The 24,125-nt window shown below is 40.1% G+C and overlaps 1 protein-coding gene across 3 annotated transcripts in view; it reads left to right on the top strand.

Moving 5' to 3' along the window:
• tnc (tenascin C) overlaps positions 1–24,125 on the top strand; it is a 91,067-nt gene that overhangs the window by 49,289 nt on the left and 17,653 nt on the right. The window contains exons 8-13 of one of the 3 annotated variants that reach the window (XM_041786605.1): positions 231–416; positions 3,106–3,195; positions 6,098–6,361; positions 12,941–13,216; positions 20,249–20,521; positions 23,813–23,935. In XM_041786605.1, the coding sequence (XP_041642539.1) occupies positions 231–416; positions 3,106–3,195; positions 6,098–6,361; positions 12,941–13,216; positions 20,249–20,521; positions 23,813–23,935 (1,212 nt within the window). The remainder of the gene's footprint in view (positions 1–230; positions 417–3,105; positions 3,196–6,097; positions 6,362–12,940; positions 13,217–20,248; positions 20,522–23,812; positions 23,936–24,125) is intronic. The other 2 variants (XM_041786606.1, XM_041786607.1) reach the window with 2 other exon arrangements.

Here is a 24,125-nt window from a genome sequence, read left to right as displayed (position 1 = left end):
TCCCAACCATCATTATAGCAGGTTTAATGAGCTGTGTGTCAGCTGGGGGTGGGGGGCTGGACCACACACACTATATATGGCTTTGCATTTACAAGGGAGGATACCCTGGATGTGTGTGGGACCACATGTGCTCCCAAGAATAAATAAGTGATGAAATCTCAGAAAAGAACTACTCTAGGTTCATGCCTGCAGGTTTAGGGATATATCTAAAGTCAGTTCCTGTGTTTTAGACCTTGATGCCCCCACGGACCTGCAGACAGTGGAGCTGACAGATGAGAGCATCACCCTGGAGTGGAAGAACAGCCAGGCTCACGTAGAAAACTACCGCATTAAATACGGCCCTCTGTCTGGAGGCGAACATGGAGAGCTGCTGTTCCCACCAGGACCAAGGGACATCACCCAGGCCAAGATCACAGGTAAAAAAAAACGTGTATATATCACATGCCTCTGTGAAGTTCATTAATCCCTCATAACTGGACACCTCAAAGGGCATTAACCTGCTTGTACCATGGTCAATTGCCAGTGAAAATAATTGATAAAACTACTAGTTTATGTATAAAGTATTAAGCTTCAATAGCCAACGGTCTTTCGTTTGCTGATGGATTAAATCAGTATCATTTATCAGTGGTTCTTGAGTTTTTTAAAACAGCCTGCAATGTTAAGTTTTTGTTAAAAAAGTTAGAAAGTTGTTCATGAATTTCTCCACTTCTGCATTAGGGTCATAAACAAAGGAAATAGTGTATTTAATTATAATGGACTCACTGGTGATTATAATATCTCTTCATGAGGTCACCAGTGAGTCCATTATAATTAAAGTCTTTGACATGGTTGTTCCAATTCTGATACCAGTATGGGAAATATGTCTGATACTAATTAAAATGCAGGTATTGTTATCGGTGAGTACACAAGTTTATGCACCGTTTAGTTAAGCTTGATATTTTGCTACCTTTAGCCATGCTACGTGTTAGCGCTGTAAACCGGCTATCAATTCTTCTTCGCTGCAAGTAAGCACTGCATGCATGGGCTACCATTTCAGAGCAGTGAAGAAGGACCCACTGCAGCAGCAAAGAATGCTGTCTGTGTGACAGTTTTTCTCTGAAAGTGATCATTAAAATGCCTTCCAGCCCGGCGCTGTCATACATTACAAGAAGTGACACAGTTTAACAAAAGTTAAATAACTTTTGAACCAGAAATCGTTGCCTCTTACTTGTTTTTCCTCTTGAAGCTAGGCGTTGTTCCTTCCCATTGGTGCACTTGAATCCTTTGCAGCAGCATTTTCAGCAAGCCTGGAACTCCTGTGACTTTTGGGGACTTTAATTATTAGATCCACACCAGTAATTGCGACATTGAACATCTTTTTTTATCCATTTAATCAAATTACGATCGTTTATTACCACTAGCTCGCTGCTAATGCAAATGCTAACCACCAGATTTACTCTTTCTGAGGGTCTGTCAGTCAGTTGCAGGCTGTTCTGTAATCACATCATGCAGCCTGGATAGAGCACGATATAAAGAGAGAGATAGAGAGAGCCTGTGATGCAGCCCCTTGTATTATTTTATTTTGATATTTAGCAGTAACACTCAATAACCAGCAGAAAAACAACTTTAAGGTCACAGAGATGCTGTACATTATGATCTGATTTGTTGAGCCATGTTCTGAGTCAAATATAGGTCTTAAATAATTTGCTAGTCTGCACTGTTAGTTCAGAAAGTTCACACTGGTATTGGATCAGTACTCAGTAGCGGCCGACACCCAACACCTTGGTATCGGAATCCTATCGGGAAGGAAAAAATGATATCTGAACATCCCTAATCTCTTTGAATGTGATACAGGATTGTTTTTATATTTGAGTGTTAGGACTTTAGGGATACTTCAGTTGCTCTAGTTTAACTAATTTTTAACCCCGCAGCCCCGTACCATGCCAGGACCATTTAGGTCCAGACCACAATAGTTAGAAGTAGAGTTAAATACAACCAAGTCTTGCTAAGTGGAAACCATTAGTCTGCTTCATAGCGGACATACTCAGAGTGTTCATGCTTTTGTCTGCTTGGGTTCACACCGGCACTTTACCACTTTGCATCCAAATGACACAGCTGAAAAGCGTCTGTGGGAAAAAAACTACAGTGTGAAGTGTTTATTCTCTTAATTCTGTGCGCAAGTGTTTGTTGTGCCTAAATGGTCAGTGTTATACTCAGCCTGCTCATTTCCAAAATGGGTTGCCTTTGTTTAGTGTTGTGAAATGTTTGCTCGTCAACAAAAGAGCCACTTTATGAGAAAACCACCCAGGGGGGTTTGGCATTCAGACTTTAAATTGAATAACACTGCCACTTGTTTCACTGTGAGATCTTGTTTAAGGGAGAAAGGCGGGTGTGTTTCATCTATCTGCTCCGCTGACATTATAAAGCCATGCTTTGAGGCGGATGTTTTTTTTTTTTTTTATCCCGTTTCTTTCGACGCTGTGTTCTGCAGCATGGTAGGATTAGGCATCACAGAAAAAAAAAGCTTCCAAAAAAACGTCCTCATAGTGTCTTTGTCTGGACCAATTCTTTGTCCTTGGGGGGCCCATCTCATGAAAATAAAGCTCTGTGTCCATTCAGCCGACGTCTCCCTCCGCCCCACACACCTCAGCACTTCTTTCACACAGTTATTATCTGTAATTGCCTTCACGCTCATGATTTTATTGATAATGAGTTTCCTGGGCATTAGGTGTAATTTCATGCTGCAAGACTCTGTGTGTGATGACCTCTGTGGGAGTTAATAAAGGAATTAGAGGCAATCAGGCTGAGAGAGGGCTTAATTGTGGAGACCAGAGGGCCTCCAGAGCCTGCTGTATCATAGCAAGTAGTGTTCCTGCTCCGCGACAAGGGCCCTATAGAGCCATCAATGGAAATACAACACACAGTGAGCACAGGCTTACCATGAAATACAATTAGGCTGCAATCTATTGTGCAATCAGCCACATGAGAGCGTTTTTATGCGTGCCACAGGCATCCTAGCCATTAGTCAAAACAGCTGGTCACTTGACAACAGAGCCTCCCCATCGTTCATGGTGACACACTAAACATGACCTAGCTTTTAATTCCTCTATCTGCCTGGTTATGCAGGTCTGAGGCCGGGAACAGAGTATGGCATGGGTGTGACAGCAGTGAAGGATGAGCGAGAGAGTCTTCCGACAACCACCAACGCAGTGACAGGTAAGATGCTTTCACTTTCAGATGTGAGTCAGTATGAAGAGTTTTCAATCTGAAACGTCAAAAAAAAAAAAGTAAAAATGACTTAAAAATCTTAATATATGTTTTGAGTTTTTACATTAACTGAAATATTCCCAGTAACTTTCAGAGCCAGATAAATCCCTTATCTTTATAGTGTAGTTACAGGAAGTGTGTTGTCATGGTGGGTATCATGACATGAAAAACATGTGCTGAGAGGGTCCTAGATGTTACATTAAAAACTGCTTTAAAGGGATACTTCAACATTTTGGCAAATTCGCCCATTGCCATAATTCCTATAGTCTTAGTAATAGGTCCGTTTCTTTTAGTTGTCGGTGCAAGCTGTTTCTAGATCGGGGGGACTGTTATGCCAGATGCACCGTGAACACTATGTTAGCAGACAGAATTTTTGCTTTCCGTCATCAAACTCATCAAATACACAATCCAACAACTCCAAAACACTCTCGTGGACAAGTTGTGACCTGCACATTCACCCCGCTATGAAATAATCATGGAACATTACTAGACGGAGATGTTTTAAAGTTGAATGCAAAGCCGGAACTACACTCCAGACATGGCTGCTGCACTGTGTTACTCCGCCCAGTGGATTACTCAAGAAATAGTTCTGAGTATTTGCTTCATGTGACATAATGTTACATACTTATAGGTTATTATTTCATAGCGTGGTGACTGTGCAAATCACAACTTGTCCACGATAGCGTTTTGGAGTTGTTGGATTGTGTATTTGATGAGGGAAAGCAAAAATGCCATCTGCTAAAAAAAAAAAAAAAATTGTCATCATGAAATTAAAAGTCAATATATGATTCAAATTATTAGATTGTGAGTATGAAAAGTCAAGCTATGGGATTATAAAGTCAAAGTTTGAGTTTAAAATATGAGATAAAACACAAAATACTTGGTTAAAAAGGTCAAAATATCACTTAAAATGTGGAATTATGAATCTTAAAGCTCAAAATATACAAGAAGTCAAAATTATGAGTTGAAATGCTCAAAAAAATGAAATAAAAAATCAAAATCTAAAGTTTGAGATGCAAAGTGAAAATGTGAAATTAAAACACAAATTATTTTCTTTTCCCACATTCCTGCCTTCTTATCTAATTATTTTTACTCCTTACTTTTTCAGATTTTATGACTTGAAAAGGATATTTTAAATCATCAATGATAAGTTTACATTTTTATACTTGAGGAAATCTGCAGACCTCAGACTGATGGGCCAGTTATAACAGAAATATGAGATCATCTTGCGGGCCTTGAGTTTGACACCCCTGGTGTATCCCATTGATGTTTTGTGCTGCTTATATGTGATGGACCATGTAGCGCCACATTATGTAATAACGCTGCATTGTGTAACAATTTAATACATTTTCAATTCATTATGTAATAACGCTGCATTTTATAAGCCACTAAGCGGTTAGGGTTAGGACAAGGTAGTAGGGTATACCCTGGAGCCCACCTTAAGTCCTAGGGTTAAGGTTAGATGTTTAGTCTAGAAACCTGAAGGGGGGTTAGGTTTAGGCATAAGTCACTAAGCAGTTAAAGTTAGGGCAAGGTAGTTGGATAGGGCATACCTTGAGCCCACACTAAGTCCTATGGTTAGGGTTATTACATAATGTGGCGTTATTACATAATGTGGTGTTACAGACCATGATTATTCTCTGTCACCAAAGCTCCCACTGCTGAGTTGAACCCACACACAACCCCATAACGGTGTGGCCCCACAGGACAATTTCCAATTAAGTAGTATCAAACGCCTGCTCAGCTCTGGAGTGTAGTTAATCTGACAGAGTTCTCAGTTCATCAGTAAGGAGAAAAGGGCGGAGCTAAGAAGCTCATCTCTACCTAGTTTGGAACTGTCTAGTGGGGCCACACTGTTATGGAGTAACGGAGAAAGACTCCCATGATTCCCCGACCCTAACGATCATCTTTTGTTTTGATAGTCCCCTAGTATTGGACTTTTCATACTGTGCTTCTAAACTGTGGCATCTAAAGCCATACTCTGTGTCACGCATAGAAATTTATGCTTATTGTCTCTTCTGAAAAAATATTTTGAAAAAAATCATAATTCTGGGGGGCGCAGGTGGCCTCGTGGTTTAAGGCACGCCCCATGTACACGGACATGCCTGGGTTCAAATCCAGCCTGAAGCCCCTTACCGCATGTCTCTCTCCTGCTCTCATCCTTGTTTCTGACTCACTGACCTCCACTATCAAAATAAAGGCACAAAAATGCCCAAAAAAAATCTTAAAAAAAAAAAATCAGTGATAAAAAGTAGAACAGTGTAAGCTTTTTAACTTTAGCTTGATCACAGCAACTTTACAAACAGGAAGTGATGTAATATGTCACCTTATGTCAGCATGTCATAGATCAGGGCAAATAACGGGGGATGGGGAGGGGTGCAAACTGGCAAAACAATTTTGGGGTTTATCAAAAATTAGTACATACTGATTTTTTGTATTATGGCGCCATTTTTGAACCAGTACACCCAATTGGAGCACCGGTGTGGCGGGCAAATCAAGACAGACAGACAGACTCCTTTTATAGTAGCAGGATTTGAAATCAAGAAAATGTTAAAGAATTACAGTTTTGCCACTCCCTTGTGAACACAGAGAAATGATAGTGGCTTCTCGTCCTTACAACAGCGACAAGCAACGATAAAAACACAAGTAAAAAGTAAAAATAAGTAAAAAAAAATATGCATGCAAAAAAAATCCAGATATGACTGAAAGATTTAGAATATTTTCTTTCCTTTTGCTCAGTTTTCCTTTAATAAAGAATAAGAATAAAGAATTCAAACTATTGTTTTGTATAATCTGAATCTTTTCCAACCTCATGACCACCCCCTCCTTTCTCCCCTGCTGCTCCCATTAGCGCTGGATGCTCCCAAGGACCTGACTGTTGCAGAGGTGACAGAGACCACCATGATGTTGGAGTGGAAGCGCCCCCTAGCCAAACTGGACTCCTACAGATTGGTTTATGTGTCAGCTGACGGCCACAGGGATGAGGAAGTGGTCCCTGGCAGTTCTGAGTCTCACACTTTGAGGAGCCTTACACCCGGCATGTTGTACACCATTAGCATCACTGCTGAGAGGGGCCGCAGGACCAGTGCACCCACCTCAATCTCAGCCCCCACAGGTCAGTGAAAGCACACCTAGCGTCTAAAATGTTTTGTTTAAAGCCATGGGACTTGTTTAAAATATTATTATGTCTCTAGTATTTGGGAGGAAAGGATTACGGTTACTGGCTTGGTATTATTTCCAACCTTGTACAAACTTTTTACAGATGCTCTAAGTCTGCACATGTTAGAATATTCCCATTTAGTTCAGTGACTCATGCAAAGTACAACATCTTTTTCCCTTGCTCACTTTTAGAGGTAGTGATGCAGATAGTTTTAGTTTCCCAGAAATGCTGTTTTAGTTACCTGTGCCTCCATCCATGGTCAGGGACTATTATTAGTTAAACCAGTTTCTTTGAAAGGAAAGCTCTCTGCATACAGACTATTGAAGGTGTGCTATCCAGAGGATTTCCTCTGGAAACTCAAGCTTCAGGTTCTTCTTTTTCTATTCTCTTTACCATTGAGTTCAACAGGGTGGTTTTGGAAGTAAAAATCCTCTTGATTTCTTTAATAGTGTACGTGAAGTCATGACAATCCAGGGTAAACTTACCACAGACTACCTGAGTGTAAAACAGTGGTCTGCAGGTTCTGTCTGATTTGAGGTTGTTAAAATAAGGTTCACTGATACCATCTAAAATCATGATAAAACACTTAGTAGTTCATACAAAGATGTTTTGGCATACATTTTTCTTCTATAAAGGATAAAAACAATTCAGATTGATGTTTTTTGACAGCATTACAACACTTTTTTCACGTGGGTCCTGGGACGTCCTCACCTCATCTTAGATTAGTGGAAAAAAAGGTTGGCAACCGCAGCTGTAGACACAACTTCATATAACATCAAGCTTGTTTTAAGAAAATGGGATTGTCTGTGATCTCAGGGAAGAGAAGTACAGTGCTAAACAAATTTATTAGACCACCCTAACCCTAACCAAGTTAAGGTTTATGCCACAGCTGCCCTAAATTAACAGCATTGATAATTACCAAAATCATTTTTTATGTTTCTGCAATGGTTAATACACCAATATGTAGAAGCTCTTTAACCCAAATGATATTTTTAATGCTAAAATAAAATTATTATTGTTATCCATGAATTTTCAAATTTACTGATTTACAAAAAAACTGCAAAAATAGTAAAGCACATTAATATTTCTTGATGAATATGTCAAATTATAGTTATTTGATTGCATTCCTGAACAGAAAATGAGTTTTAGTGGTTGAATGTTATGCTTGATTTATTTCTGACTTCTCAGAGAATCCCAGTGAGCCAGCTCATATTTGGGTGAATCCAGTTTGAAATTCCTCATTCCTGTTCAAAATGGTAAAACGTGGAGAGCTGACTGAAAATAAAAGAGTCCGCATTAAAGCACTTCATGATGCTGGATGAGCTTTGAGACAAATATGACAGGTGGTCCAATAAATTTGTAAAACACTGTTTATCGGAATCAGTGTCAGTATACATATTTATTGGAATCGGAACTGGAAAAAAGTGGATCGGTACATCCCTCCCATTTACCCCCCCCATGTCTGCACATGACTATTCTTGATTGTGCATGGCTGTGTTCAACCACCTTCAGGTACAATGGGGGTCCCCTTTACAGTATAACTGGAACAGAAACTTTTCTGAATGTAACCCACTGTTTCCACAGAGGGTCTAGCTGGTGGCTCAGGCTGAGGGAATAAGAGAGGTACTCATTAACCAAAGGTTCATTTTTTTGTCCTTCAGTACTGCAGCCAAACCACGGCAATGAATTGAATTCATTGTTACCCTCTCAATGTAAGTCACTCCATCTTATTCCCCCTCCCCTCCTTCCCCAAGGCTCAATTATAGCATGAGTTTTTTTTAATTTCTCCCATTTTTTTAAACTAAAACAAGAAAAGACAAATGAGGTGATTGTGGCATATTTTTCTTGCTGCGGTCAGGGAGACTCCAAGACAAACATTTTACAAGCAAATCTCCAAGTTATGCAACGAGTGCCCATTAAACGCATGGCTACTGGCAAAAATCGATATGGCATGAGGGGGAAATTGGTGAGCAGTGCAGAAAACTGCTTTGTGCTGCATTTTTTTTTTGGCTTTATTCTGCCAACAAGAGCAGAACAGACTTCTAACTGCATGTGTTGGTGTCAGTGTGTGAGAGTGTGTGTCTGTGTGTGGGTAGATGATTGCACAAGGAAATTTGTCTACACCTAATGTCGAATTGTCTGTGTGATCGTGTGAGACTGAGGGGTGAAAAAGAATCAGAGTGAATCCGGGGGGGTATGGACATGTGTGCGCCCTCCACAATGTTCATTCATGTGATAATTGTTGGCGTGAGCCCTGCTCCCCTCTGGTTTTGTGTGATTTGACCACGATGAACCGTGGGCCTGTCAGATAAAAGGCCACATGCTGGGACTCCTGTTAAAACATTGTCCCCCAAAATCAGCAGCCCTCTAATCCCCCACCAGCCCGGCCAATCTTCACTCTTTATCATCTCCTGTCACAGAGCACACAGATCATACTGGTTTTACTGGAGGGATGGAAGGAGAGATGTCAGGTGGAAGGTGAAGTTTGTTGTTGCCCTGAAAAAAAATTAATCAACTAAGGTTGTTTCTTGTCAAGAAAACAAGAAAAAAATGGGAGAAAAAAATGTAATAATATGAAAAATGACAAATGGGGAGTGACATCATAGAGTATCACTTTCACTTACAGACTATTTTCCTGTCAGCCATAGTCCTAGATGTCACACTCAGGGCAGGAAACTCAAAATTACTGTATCATAATGTGCAGCTGCCATATTCCAGGTTGTGCATCATATAAAAGTCATATTTGACAACTGTCTCTGTTTTGTTGTTTCATCTAAAACAGTGGTTCCCAAACTTTTTCTGTTGGGCCCCCCTTTTTGACAGACAGAAATACTTTCAGGCCCCCACACCCCCAATGACTATATCAACAAGAACCATCATTGTTAAAAGAGCAAACCTCAGATTCTCTGAAGATTCCACGAAAATAAAAACTTAATGACCATCTTTTCAGATTAATACTCCCAGTCCTGAAGTTACTTCAGTTACTTCTGTGAGATTATATAGTGCTATTAGATATTCTTAAATCATGGGTGCAGCTGCAAGACTCTCACTCTCAGTTCATTGACATAAATGTCCGCCTTTGATTTGATTTTTAGTCTTGACTGAGGCAGCTGCAGACACACATGGGTAGGATGTTGCAAAAGGGAGGAGTGAGTCCAGGGCTCTCCTTTTCCACTCCAATCCAAAATGCAGACAGTGTTTGGACTTGATCTAAAGCTGCAGGGCTGAATCTGAAGTGACATCAATGAACCGCTCCTCTTCCACAGTGCTGACATCATCAGCTGGTGTTGCTTAGCCGTGCCATACTAAACTGACACTCCAGCTGAATTTGTTTCACACATCCATCTGGAAAACCTCCTATAGTTAGCGTTTGGGAAAAGGCAGAGGCTTTGAAAAAAAAAACTCGGAGGCTGATTGGATGAACGTTCTGTCGGTCATATCTTTACGGGCCAATCAGAGCAACAAACACGTGACGTCATATCCGTTACTGAGGTGTAAACTCCCTAGAGAACTGCATACCGGGAACCATGGCGACTGTAGACATGTCAGTACATGACTTTTGTCATTTTTGAAAACAACTCACTGCTGTTCTTTGTTATTCTTTTAACAAAGAAATGTCATCAAGTTTTGATTGAACTGGTGCTTTAGCAGCATCCACGCTAATCTCTTCTGCCATGATTGCACCGGCCTCTTCTTGCTGCTTGCTTACGTTCCGACTCTGCCACGCCCGACAGCACTGCCCCTCTATGCTGATTGGTCCTGTCACTTTCTAACCGGGCCCAAACGGTTCAGACGGGAGCTTTGCAAGATGGATTCACCAATGAGAAAAACGTAAACGGGCGTATCCATCTGCTTTGCAAGGTTATGTCTTCCCAGCATCTTGATTTTTATTTGATTAACAACCTGAAATTTTGATATAACTACATCTGAGTTTCCAACCCCAAATAAGACATTACAAAAATGTGGGAATATTGTCCATGATCCATGTCAGAGGTTCTCAGTGTGCCCTGAGTCTAGGTGTGTCTTTGCAATTTGTGCATCTATGTGTGATTACTATAACTTTACAGGTATAAAAAAATGGTCAGCCTCTAAGAAAACAACATTTTCTTTAGTTTTTTGGTGTTTTCTGGCTGTACCTCTGTTTCATAAGCATGCTGTTTGGATAGTTTGATGTAAAAATGACTTTATCACAGGGACAAAAAAAATTTTTATTTTTATTTTTATTTTTATTTTTTTTAAAACCAGCTTGCTTTAACAAACAACTTTGAAAATAGCTGATTTGGCCAAAATGTATACTGCAAAAATATAAATATTCGCTATGTGTTTGTATACTTCAGTGGTTCTTAAATGGAATTTGAACAACCATGCATTCTTACTAAAACTACACATTAACTAAAAATACTAAAAGAAAATTTAACTTAATTTTGCATTGATGTGAAGATGATGTACCTTGAGATTTTGGCTTAATGTCAGGTGTGCATTTGAAAATCACTGGTCTTTGCTGTCTGGAGAGCAGAAACAGAACAACAGACACCTGGATTTGGTAACAACTTAGATTGTTAACTCTGGTGTTTAATATTTGCTGCACTCTTTCAGCAAATTTAGATTTCTGAACATCGGGCGGTCTAAGGCCCATGAACCATGTATGTGGACGGCCTGGATCCGAATCCGGTCTGCTGCCCTTTGTCACATGTCTCTCCCCACTCTCATCCCATTTTCAACTCTATCCACTGTCCTCCTCTGTGACATAAAGGCACTAAAAAGCCCAAAATAAATCTAAAAAAAAAAAAAATTTTAAGCATTGACTTAAGATGACCTTGCATGAGCCGTTGATTTTCCTGGAAAAAAACCCACATGTATGTTAAAAGCAAGGTCATTGTGGTGCATGCACTGACTCAATCTGGGCAGCGGTACACAAAAGCACAGATGCTGGCTGGATGAGATGCTTGAGTCACATCCTGAGATGAATGCCCTGCTGTTAAATCAGTGTGTATCAAATGACAGTTATCAGAATGAGAAACTGATATCTGAGGAAACCATTTGATCCGTCTTGGCATTCATCTTCCACTGCATGTGACAGCCAGCACGAAGACGAGCTGAAAAGTTAGGTTCACTAACAGCATGCGGTAGCGTCTAACCATAGCAGCCTCTTATACCTCTGCCCTTTAGCTAAACGCTCTGAACAACAATGAAAGAAGCTAGCACAGCTACAGTCCACTAAAAACAAAGGTGGGTTTGTTATACTTCTGTCAAACTGATAGTAGAGTTGGAGAACAAGCAATTAGATTATTTTGCAAATCATTTAGCCCTAAGTTCAAGTGACTTCCGGTGTTTAAAGACGAGATATGGCGCCGATTTTCTGACTTCCAGTGTGAAGGGGAGGTCCTCGGCTGCATCCAGGTACTCTTGAATATAAGGGGCAAATTCTTTTTCACAGCGTGTATGCCATCTTTAAAGTCCAGACTTAATCTAATGAGCTGTTACTCAACATCTACACATTAGCTCATTGTTTACTGGCAGTGAATTCTTCTTACCTTTTAAACAGCTGGATTTAAAGTAGTTTTACTTCAGTATCCTATCATTACAACAATGAAGAGAACAGCTTATCTCAGCTTTTGGACTTGCTGCTCTAAACACAATGCTGACTCAGATTCTCACCACACTACAGGGGCAGAAACTCATCACACATCATCGTGCTGTAAATGCATTATCCTTGTCAATGTCAGCTTCACCTATGATGATCAGCTGATTCCAGCACCCCCCCCACCCTCTTTTTCCCATTACATTTCCATTGTCTAGCATCCCATTTGTGCTCCACTCTGCCACACAGGGAATAGAGGATAATGGAGGCCTTGATGTTTACCTGCACCATCTATCTCCATCTCTTTCTAATCTGCTCTTTGAATGCTTGCACAGTGAATGGATTCCATTTACAGACTGCTGCACGTGGCTTCCTGTAGGTTTGAAGTGGACGGCGTACTTCTGCCATCCTGGCCGGGCTACGCTGTGGCTTCAAATGTTAATGGCTCATTCACAGCCATTAATGTGCACGAGCTGCATCAGCATGTCTGCCTGCTGTTTCTACCTTTAAGTCTTCCCACTTATATGGAAATACAGAGGAGATTGCTATAGGCGTATTTAATAATGAGCTTGTTTCCCCCTCTAGCCTTTTGTAGTGGAAATAAGGGAATATTTCCACTCCAGACAAAGTGAAAGCCTTTCTTCTTTTCTCCCTCATGACAGCAAAATTATACGTTTGAAATCCAAATGAGAGATCATCAGTGTCAGCGAGGACTCAACCTCTAGAGCACAATCTTTGTCTTGTTTGTTTTCTATGTTTCACATTTTGTCACAAGAGTGTTCTTGATGTGTGAATGTTTTTTTTTTTAAGATTAGACTGATACAAGATGCTGATTCTGTTTTATTAACCCTGCTGCCATCATTCAGTGATGGTTTCAGTCCAGCCTTTTGTCTTCATTGTGTATGTCGTTCCAGTCTTTGTAACTCCATGTTGATGTGTTTGTCACCACCCAGAGGAGGAGAAGCCTGTGGTGACCAATGTCACAGTCAGCGATGTATCGTGGGATAGCTTCCTCCTGACTTGGTCTGCTGAGGACGGGGCTTTCGAAGCCTTTTTGATCGAGGTTACTGATGCAGAGACGGGTGCTGAGTGGCAAAACCACACAGTGCCCGCCAGCGCTCGCAGCCTTGCCGTCTCTGGCCTCTTCCCCACCACCTGGTACAGGGCCAATCTGTACGGGCAGTACAGGGGGGCCCTCTTAGACCCTGTGTTTGCAGACACCATCACAGGTATCAACGCCGTCAACACCTGGGCCTCATCCTTTCCTCTGTTCCTTCTTCCTCTGCTGAACCAAGTGGAATAACCAGTTTTCTCTTTAACCTTTCCAAATGATGTTGCTTTATTTAATCAGCCATGCTCTGCACTGTGTATAAGTGCAACTTTGTCACATGGCAGTTTGCTAATAAGTTCCAAAATATTAACATGCAGAAGACCCCCATTTTATCATAACACAAATCCATCTCAGCACAGATCGGCTTAGTCTACTTTGGATAAGTTTCGCCAGCAGCAGCTTTGGTTTCATATGTGAACACTCAAAATGGCAGAACAGAAAATTTTTTACGGCTGCCAAGCTGTTAACTTATGGCATCACCACAGACGTGCTTACTGAAAAGAGTATGTATCTGCAGGAAAATCTGAAACACATCTGTTTGAGATTTAACACATACAGTACATCTTACTGTGCAAGATTCCACTTTTAAAATTTCCATTATATTCACACAATTTCAGGAACTGCCATGGGACTGGGTTGTTAAAGTAACATGGAGTCTAGTAGATGTTCTATAAACACTTGCTTTTTTCACTGTTAGAATTTTCCTTTTAAGTACGTTTTTGGAGGAAAGCTCCCAATGCAATGAGTTTCAACAGAAGTTTAATTCCTCTGAGAACAATCTAGAGAAAAAGTGCACAAACAAATGTGAAACCATTTGAATCTACTCTTGCATTTCCTGCACTATAAACTTGCAAGATGGATTCAGAGTGAGAAACAAGGAAACGGGTGTATCCATCTGCTTTGCAAGGTTAGTCTTAAGGCCCATATTTACCCAAAACTTTCTAAATCATGCAGAGCATCTATACCCATCTGTATGGCCTAGCTTCCTGGTTGGTGCCCCTAGTTTGTTCAGCCTTAAAGGGTAACACACACTGAAATGTCTGGAGGCTAATGCCACTACTACTGCCAAGAACCTTATACAGCCCAACTTTAGAAATACCGTCACATCTCTTTATCACAGAGAGGATGCAGGTTACGGTATGTACATGACTGGTATGATCTGATATGGTCTGTATGATTTACCACTGTGACTGCATAGAGTGCAGTACTTTTCATTTTCAACAGTGGCTGTAACTTTATCGTCTGTGGATGCGGAAAGGCTGAAAGTCACCAGTTAACATGATCACAACTTCTTCTGACAATGGTCATCAGTTGCCTGAGCTGATTTTACTACCACTGACAATAAACATTTAATCTACTGTGACCCCAGAATTAACAGTAACACTTTGAGTTTTACAATGCTTGTAGTTTACATCCCACACATCAGGTCAGTTGTGTACAGTGTGAGCTTTCTTGTGTGGACTTTAGAGATGTCTTCCAGTGACACACGTGACTTTTAGTTAATAATGTGTGCCATCAGAAGGCCGTGTACACAAATGCAAGGTTGGACAGCTAGTGCATCATTACTCCATGCTTAAGAACGAAGCCTTGCTTTGGTCATCTACATCAGTGATAATCAACATGTGGCTCTTCTGTGATGATTCGTGGCTCTTTAACTTCTTAATTTGAAACATTACTTCCCAAGAAAACCTTTAAAAAGGAAAGTTTGACCTCAGGAATGACCCAATGCAAGTCACATAAATAAGTTTGGCAGTAGGCTTTAATTGTCAAACTTTATTTTTTGTCTGTATATTTCAACTACCCTTATTTGCAATTTTTTGCCCCTTTTAAAGATTTTTTGCTACCTTTTTTTTTTTTTATCCATTTCTGACTTTTATACTGCTTTATGTTATTTGCACCCCCCCTTTCCATTTTTGCCACTTTTTATCCATTTAAGCTGCCTTTTGCCATTGAATGCCACTTTTGCCCCCATTTTTTTGCCACTCTTTGCTACTTTATGCTCATTTTTGCCTCATTTTCTGTCAATTCTCACCCATTCTTTGTCTTTTTTTGACAATTTTTTGCCCCCTTTAACTTATTTTTTTTTGCTTCTTTAACCCTTTTCACCTGTTTTTTTATTGACCATTGTTGCCAACTTAACTTATCTTTTTTGCCACTTTAAACCATTTTTGCCACTTTTTGCCACCATTAACTTCTTTTAAACCCACTTTTGCTCCTTTTTGCCCATCTTTTGCCACTCTTTTGACCATTTTTGCCACATTTACCTTATTTTTATTGCCACTTTAATCCATAATGCCCCCTTTTCACCCAATTTTCCACTTTTTTAACCATATTTGCCCCTTTTCATGTTTCTTTTCCTACCATTTGACAATTTTTGCCACTTTTGCCCCTTTTCACCAATTTTTATTGGCTATTGTTCCCAATGTTAAATTTCCATTGCCACTTTAACCCATTTTTGCCACTTTTTGACCAGTTTTTGCCACCTTTAACTTCTTTTTAAACCCACTTTTGCTCCTTTTTGCCCATCTTTTGCTACTCCTTTGACCATTTTTGCCACCTTTAACTCATTTTTATTGCTACTTTAACCCATTTTTGCAGCTTTTTACCCATTTTTTGCCACTTTTTTAACCATTGTTGCCACATTTCAGTTATTTTTTATTGTCACTTTAACCCATTTTTGCCACCTTTCACCACTTAGATGCGGCTCTTGTAGGTATGTTACAACAGTTTGGCTCTTTGGTTGAGCAGGGTTGAGTAACACTGGTCTACATGATCAACACAAATCTAAGCTCATATTTTCTGAGTACTAGCACTGAGAGAACATTTGTCAAAGTCACACACAAAGACTACCTATCTGTCAGCCATTGTGGTTGATGTTATTTTCAGTGTTGTAAACCGATTAGACAGTGTACACAATCTAAACCTGCCAATGACATCCCCCCCTGCCCAGCTATCCAAACTACACACATCCTTCCTTTTCATGCTGGGGATGGTGAAATGGACCAGAGCTTGTCACAGCTGACACACAAACCTATTCAATCTCTTAAAGTCCTCTGGCAGATCTACCTTGAAGCTGTCAGTCTTTTTGCTGGTACGAGTCCAGCCTGAAGGAGCACCTGGTTTATTTTGTGAACAAGCAGAAACACATAAAACAGGTCAGTGTGCTCTGTAACTGGGGCACAACAGGTGTGCTGGTTCCACCCTCTTCTCCAATCCTGGTCATTATCAGCTTTTAGCATACTGTCAGTTATGGTGCATGCCTAATAAAAAGGCCATAAACAGTGAAATGCTTGTAATGATGCCTCTGAGCATCCTCAGCGTAACCAAAACAGAATCCTTTTTAAGGATGATATCCTCACTGTGACCTTATGAAACTGTTTGACTGCAGCAGAAGGTCAAAAATAACCAGTTTTAGGTCAGCTGACATTTTTTTATGAGTGCAACTTTTCCAAATTATCATTCAGCATTTCACTGATGAGGATCAGTCAAGCGGAAGAAAGATGGGAGGACTGACAGAGGACAAAAAAATCCCTGAGGCGCTTTTGTCAGTTTGTGTGAGGCCTCTCTTCTGTATGCATCCCCACTTCCCCCGAGCCTGGACCGCTCTTCATTCTCATGCTGCCATTGCCCCTGGGCTCTGGTGCTAGGGTGCCAGGGGCTTCTGGGGCCACGCAGAAAATGGCATGAGCTCAACACGGCCCATTGTCTGCATGCTAATGACTAGTGAAACCATCTTAACATATTTCATTAGCATCAGTTGATAAATAAAACATCCAAACTTGTGAATACAAGCGCTGACTAATTTGATTATGCTATGCATGGTGGTTTTTGTCACTCTACTGGAGGAAGGTAGGAAAAATAAAGTCTCAAAGAGGAGCGAGGAAACTTTGAGAGGGAGTTAAATACAGCGACTGACTGATGGAACCACAAAGAAATGTGGACAGTGCCCAGAACAAGCTCAACTCAGCTGTGATTCATGTGACCACAAGCTGCTCTCGTAAAGTTATCAGGCGAGACTGGAAGCTGCTCTGCTTGCAGACCCCATTTTCAGCAGGTTAGCTGGCGCCGTCGCTTACCTCCTCCAGTAACAGGCTCGCTTTTGTGAGTGGGGATTGTGTTCCCCTCAGGCCTTGGGGGTTGTGGAGGGATATGGGACGGTGGTGGAGGGAGGGTGAAATCAGTAGCAAGCTAGCACATGTTAGCTGATGGATGCGGCCCTCCCTCTCTTCCACTGACCAGCTAAAGCTGCCCGGCGGCTAATGAAGAGTGACAGCTCCCTCGGATTTGTCTGCTCTGCTTCTCATTTCCACCGCTTCTTCTCGAAACAAATGCCTCATGCGTTTTTTCCTCACAATATAAAAGGGGGTTTCAGGCTAGTTCAAGGACCCCTGAGACCCTCACATTTGGTGTAGTGTTTTAATGAGCAGTGGCGCTGGGCTTTATTGAGGCTTTCCTGAGCCCACTTATATCTGCTTCTATCCAAGGCTGCTTTTAAAGCTCTGTCCAGTCCATGCATCCATCTATGCTACCGGAAGCTTCACTGGCTAATTAGCTTCAGCAGACTCATCCTCTGGAGAAACAGACCTTTCTTTTTCTCCAGCAGCTGTAGTTTCACGCTGTCTGTCAGCATCTCCTCCTGCTAATGACTGCTTAACCACCAGCTTCTCCAGCACGCACTCCCATCTGTATGCAACTAGTTATGTGACTGCACTGACTTTGAGAACTACTCCAGGACAGGCAGCTGCAAGAACTCTCTAGAATCTCTGCATTTCCCAAATGTAGACAAGAGCCTAACTTTAGCTTTTTACTTTCCCTGACTGTATCATGGCTTCACAAAAGAAGTTTGTGAAAGTTCTCTGGATAACCACTAATCTTTTTTTCAGCAATAATCCAAAAACTCACAGAAATATAAAGGTTTTTAGCCAGTGGATCCTGAGCAATGCTAACGTCTGGGCTGGCCTACAAAAACGTGTCCTCCCTGCAACACTCTATGAAAGCAGGTGTTAATCCGGACAGGAAGTAAAGGACCCTTAGTGTAAAAATGCAGAAAATGCATAATATAAAATATAAAAAAACAGCACTGATGATAAATCATTTAGAAAGTCAGAAAAGTAAAAATGATAAGTTTTAAAGCTCAAAATCTGGGATAAAAGTCCAACTTATAAGTTCAAAAGGTCAGAACACGATATTGAAAATAGATAAATAGTGCCTTTAAAAGCAAGATATGAGTGCAAAGTTGATGTCATAGGTTTGGAAAGTCAGACTATGAGATAAAAAATCGAAATCTTGAAATTTTGAACTGTGAGTCTGATAGGTCAATATATGGGATTAAAAAGCCAAAGTTATGAAATGAAAAATATGGGCTAAAAATCTAAATAATGCCTTAAAAAGTAAAACAAACAAACAAAAAAAAAACCTTAAATTTAGAATTGTGAATCTAAACAGTCAAAATATCATATAAAAAGTCAAAATTAAGAATTTTGAATTTCAAAATATGAAAAAAAAAATAAATCATGAGTTTAAAATTCAACAAGTGACTTGAAATTTTGAACTGTGAGTCTGATAGGTCAAAATATGGGATTAAAAGGCAAAGATACGAGTTGAAAATGTCAAAATATGAGATAAAATTCAAATAAATGAAAAAAATAAAGTTAAAATATGACTTAAATTTAAAATTGTGAATCTAAACAGTCAAAATATGATAGAAAAAGTCAAAATTAAGAAATTATAAATGTCAAAATATGAGAAAAAAATGAAATCATGATTTTAAAAGGACAAAATATGGGATTTAAAAGCCAAGATAATGAGTTGAAAAGGTAAAATAGGACTTTAAATTTTAAATTGTGAATCTAAATGGTCAAAATATGATATAAAAAGTTAAATAAAGAATTTTTTATGTCAAAATAGGAGAAAAAGTTAAATCATGAGTTTAAAAGTCAAAATGTGACTTGAAATTTTGAATTGTGAGTCTAATAGGTCAAAGTATGGGATTAAAAAGCCGAAGTTACGAGTTGAAAATGTCAGAATATGAGCTAAAATTCAAAATAATGACCTAAAAAGTTAAAAATATAACTTAAATTTCTGTTCTTTAATTGTATCTTACTTGATGTGGGTACAGTTTTAAAGACTATCAGTCTTTGACTTTTCCTAAAAGTCTGTCAAATAGCACCTGGGGTCATAAAAAATAATCTAAACCTACATTTTGCTATGGATATATATCTAGAACCACCATGCAGTTCAAATTTACCCCATAAGAAAGCCTTGATTTTCCTACTGTTTTATTTCATACCAGCAATAAATAGATGCCGCAATGGAAATATCCTCTCTCTATTGCAACCATGCCTAATCAGAAATCAATAGATCAACCTTTAACATGGATACAACTGGGAAAAAAGACATTTACCATTGATAAATGTCAAAAGGTAATCTCAGTGCTTTTAATGAAGAAGAATACGGTGATGAGAAAGTTTAAGGATTAGCAATCAGTCCAAAGACGATTTTCTAGATGACGGATTATCTTCCAACAGTGATCTAGTTGGCTATCTGTGGTTGAAAAGCTGTTCAGTGTCAGTGGTTAACTAACAGTCCTCGATCAGCGCTATATATGAAAATCAAAGCACTTAAACGACAGGTAAATTTGACCCGTTGACTGTTTTAGGTATGTAGAGATCCATGGCGATTCTAGTGTTAAAATCAGTTATGAATTGTGCTTTTAAAAAGATTAATCAATAGTTAACCCAGAAAGTTCTGATACTGAATAATCTAAACGGTAATATCCAGAAGTTGTTTGCTTGGCATTTATTGCTGAATAAGCAAAAAGGCTTCTTGTCATAATTAGACCTGGATTTATGAATTTCCAGTACAACAGACAGGAGCACCCAGTCCTTTAGAACAAGATATCTTTTTACTCTCTAACATTGTGATTGAAACAGCTACTACTCTATACAAGATATGATTTTTTGTTTGTTTTTTGCTTTAAGCATGTTTCCTACTGTTCATTTCCTCTGAATTTTTTCTTAAGAATGCAGTAAAACTCTTTGCTTTCTGTCCTGCAAACTCTTCGTTTAAACGACTAATGCTGGTATTTACATATTGACTGATAAACTCTTCAGATTCCTTAAATGTCAAAGCACTTTTCCTTGTTGCTCAGAGGCTGAACCATTGGTGCAGGCTCTCCTAGTCTCCGACATCACCCCGGACAGCTTTAGGCTGTCTTGGACGGCTGAAGAGGACGCCTTTGACACTTTTGTCATAATGGTCAGCGAGACCGAGGGCCCAGGCCAACCGAGAGAGCTGGTGCTGGGTGGGGAGGAGCGAAGCACAGCTGTCACAGATCTCAGCGAGGACACGGAGTACAGAGTGGAGATCTTTGGGCTCATTTTGGGGAAACGCTCCAAGTCTGTAATGGAGCAGGTCAGAACAGGTACACAGTGAAAGGATGGAGTCAAGAAACATGAGCTGACATCTTAACTGCTGCGATCTTATCTACGTGGTCAATGTTAAATGTGGATGTCTCTATGGTAACAGCATGACAAAGGTCTTTAATACATGTGAGCTAACATTTGTCTTTATACCAGCTGTCTCGTTGACTAACCTGGTAACAGAATCATAACAGTCTAAATTTCTGAGAGTTAACCCAAAGTCTATCTGTTAGTCACTGGTGTCCTGTTCTGGCTTCATTGTTTACCTCGTGTCAACAGCTGTTTGTTGGGTGTTCGGTATTTCAAACCTTTGTATCGGTGCTCTTGAGTGGTTCCAGCAGAAAGCAGCATGGGGTCCTTCATCAAAACCAGGTTTACAGGATGGACCCGGTACTGTGGAGTCAGAGAGACCACATGCTGCTGATCCCAGGGCTACAGACTGCTGCTGCATCAGAACATGGCTGACATATGGTTTCCGATGATCCCCCTTCTTTTAAAAATGGGTTTGATATAAATGATATGAAGCAGCTACGTTTCAAGCATCACTACTTTAAAGCGGTGGTTCACAACTTTGGGGGGGGGCATGAGACACTGAGAGGGGGTCTTAAAAAAAGCTATGTATATTTTTAAAATTGCACTGTTGCCACTTTAAACCAGTTTTTCCAAATATCAACCCGTTTCATCACTCGTAACACCATTTTTAGAACTTTTTTGCAAATAAAAACCCTTTTTTTGTCCATTTAAAACCCTTTCTACCACCTTTTCTGCCTGCTTTTGCCACTTTCTGCCTTCTGTTGCCTCTGCTGACCCATTATTGCCTTTACCATGGCTCTAAAATGGGTTAATAATGGCAAAAAATGCAGGGAAAGGTGGTGAAATTGAAGTTTAAAGGTAGCAGAAGTGGGTTAGAGGTGCCAAAAATTGGATAGAAGTGGCGGAACAATAACCAAAAATGGCTAAATTGTCAGCAGTGTAAAAGAAGAAAAACACAAAAACAGATTTGTCTTTCATGGCTTTTATGAGAAGAAATGTTGTTATTGCTCATGAAGTTTTGATTGGACATTTGAAATGTGAACCTATACATGTTTGGAACAATCAGCAGTCATTTTTTGAGTCTAGGACTCTGGATGTGCAAAACACAGTGCAAAAGATAACTATATACATAGGTGACAAATAGTGCAAATAAAGGTGGAAAAATGCATTGTCAACATTCTCAAGTAATATACTGTTATTGCACATGACAGACACGCACAAATGCCACTATCTAACGCTATTTTTTGAAAACAAAACACCACTCTCGCTCGCTCTCCTTTTACTCTCTTCCTTCACTCTCCTTTCTCACTCGTCTTCTGACAAAGCTGCCATTTTCATGGTGCTGTTCGACATTACCATAATATATATACCACACATTATATTGCAAAAAAATTGAAAAAAATTGAAAGCACAGATTCTCAGCTCTCTGTCAGTGTTGGAATTTTTTTAGATTGAGCAAACTTTCAAGGAGTTACAGTGTTGAGAATCCGTGTAGCGGTCTCGTAATACTTCCGGTGTTTTGCTATGAATGCCTACGTCATATGGTTGCAGGTACTGTAATGAACAATATATGTGTGCATGCCCACAATTCTCAGCTTTCCAACACCATTGAAATTTTTCTGATCTGACAAACTTTGACAGAGTCACGGTAATAATACTCCAGACACATAAAACGCAGCGCCGGTGCCGGCTCAGAAGGTAAAGGGTTAAGTGGTAAAAGGGGATTAAAAAAGAAATCGCATTAAAGTAGTAAAAACAGGTGGAAATTTGATGAAATGGGATGAAAAATTGATATAAATTTGCAAAAAAACGGTTAAGTGAGGCAGAAATAGGCAGAAATTGGTTCAACTGGCAAAAATGGGCATATCAAATTGTCAAATGTGGTGTAAAGAGTAGTAAAGAGGGCAATAATAATGGCAATAATGTGTCAGCAGAGCCAACAATAGGCAGAGAGTGGCTAGATTTGGTTTAGAAGTGGCAAAAACAGGCAGAAAAAAAGTGGTGGAAATGGTTTAAACTGACAAAAAATGGGTTTTAAGTGTCAAAAATGTATTTAAAGTTAGCAAAATTGGTGGGGAAAAAGTGATGACATCGGGTTGACTGACAAGAATGTAAATGTAAAAATCTTCCTCATTTTTTAAGGTATCAGGAGACCCCCTCTCAGTGTCTTGTGACCCCAACGGTGAGAACCACTGGTCTAAATGTCTGGGTCATGAGGAGACTGGCTGCAGCTTTTTTGGATTTGGACTCATAAAAGCATTGATATCTATCTTTAACCATGAAAATGCAGAGCTGATGACTATTAAAGACACAGCAAAGCCTTTCCTAAATTCACATTCACTGATAAATAGCTTATAAAAAGTTAAAGCAGTCTTCCTTCTCTGACACGTCTCAATCGTACTGTTAGGAGCTTTGCTAGACTATTTGGCATGAACCACTGCTGTCTGCAGAGATGCTCTAAGCAGACAGAAAAGACGTTGTTTTCTCAGTTTATTTTGATTCAAATTAAAATGCTGAATCAAACTCTCATTTCTGCTAACTTTCTATCATAAGATGAACTGTCATGGGTTTGAAAATCTGCATCATATCAGCCTCAGACTGAGCTATCAGAAGGGCATTGAAAACTCATATCAGCCTCCACTCAGATCGTCATCCTGCTCCTTTCTTTGTGTGGTCTTCCAGTCGTCCTCCAAATGTTGTCTTTTTTGACTGCCTGGCCCCATGTGTCAGAGTGGCTCTTTGTAATTTTTTGTGTATGTGTGTATGTGTTGTGGGGGGGGGGTGTTGTCTGCGTCCAATAGAACGGGTGTCTATGGCTGTGCCCCCTGTCCTCCCTGGGGGCAAAGGCTTTACTCTTGGGTTGCGTGGCGCATGTTTCACTTTTGTGTTGCCATGAAATGGGGGCAAGTTAATCTCCTCAGGTCTGTCACGCAAGATACTGTGGCTCGCTGTTAGCCGGGGAAGGGTCGCTGTCTGTGAGCCCGGGCCTCCCCTGGCCCCCTTTGTCTGTCTACCTCTCTCTTTGACGCTCTCTCTCCCCTCTGCTCTGTCCTAAAACCAGTGCCTTTCAGTGGTGGAACTCTCCTGTCTGCAATAACCACATATGTGTGCCTTTTTGTCTGCTGCTTCACTCTAAAGCAGAAAATAAAATGCCCATCACTGCAGTCCTCACCAGCTCAGAAGAAAGTACACATGTTGACTAAACCTTTTTTTTTTTTTTTTTTTTTTGTCTGTCCTTGCCTCCCTCTTTTTTGTGCCAGACCTCGGCCCGCCTAAAGGCATCCGCTTCTCTGATGTCACGGACACATCTGCCACCGTGCACTGGGTGGTGCCACGAGCCCGGGTGGACAGCTACAGGGTCACCTATGTGCCTGCTCATGGAGGTAAGTATCCCACAAAGGTCTTTTATTGTTGCACAGTCACTTAACTCCATGAAGTTCTCTAAAGGATAAACTCAATCAGAAGACAGCCACATTTACAGAAATACAGCAAACTTCTAAACTCAGTGATTTCCTTAAAAAAAAAAATACATGTAAAGTTTTAATCTCTGCTGATAGGTAGATGTGGGGCTAA

The sequence above is a fragment of the Cheilinus undulatus genome, linkage group 5, assembly GCF_018320785.1.
Source record: "Cheilinus undulatus linkage group 5, ASM1832078v1, whole genome shotgun sequence".
NCBI lineage: Eukaryota > Metazoa > Chordata > Actinopteri > Labriformes > Labridae > Cheilinus > Cheilinus undulatus.
Note: the sequence above shows the minus strand (reverse complement) of the source record. Positions and strands in the feature narration are given on the sequence as shown.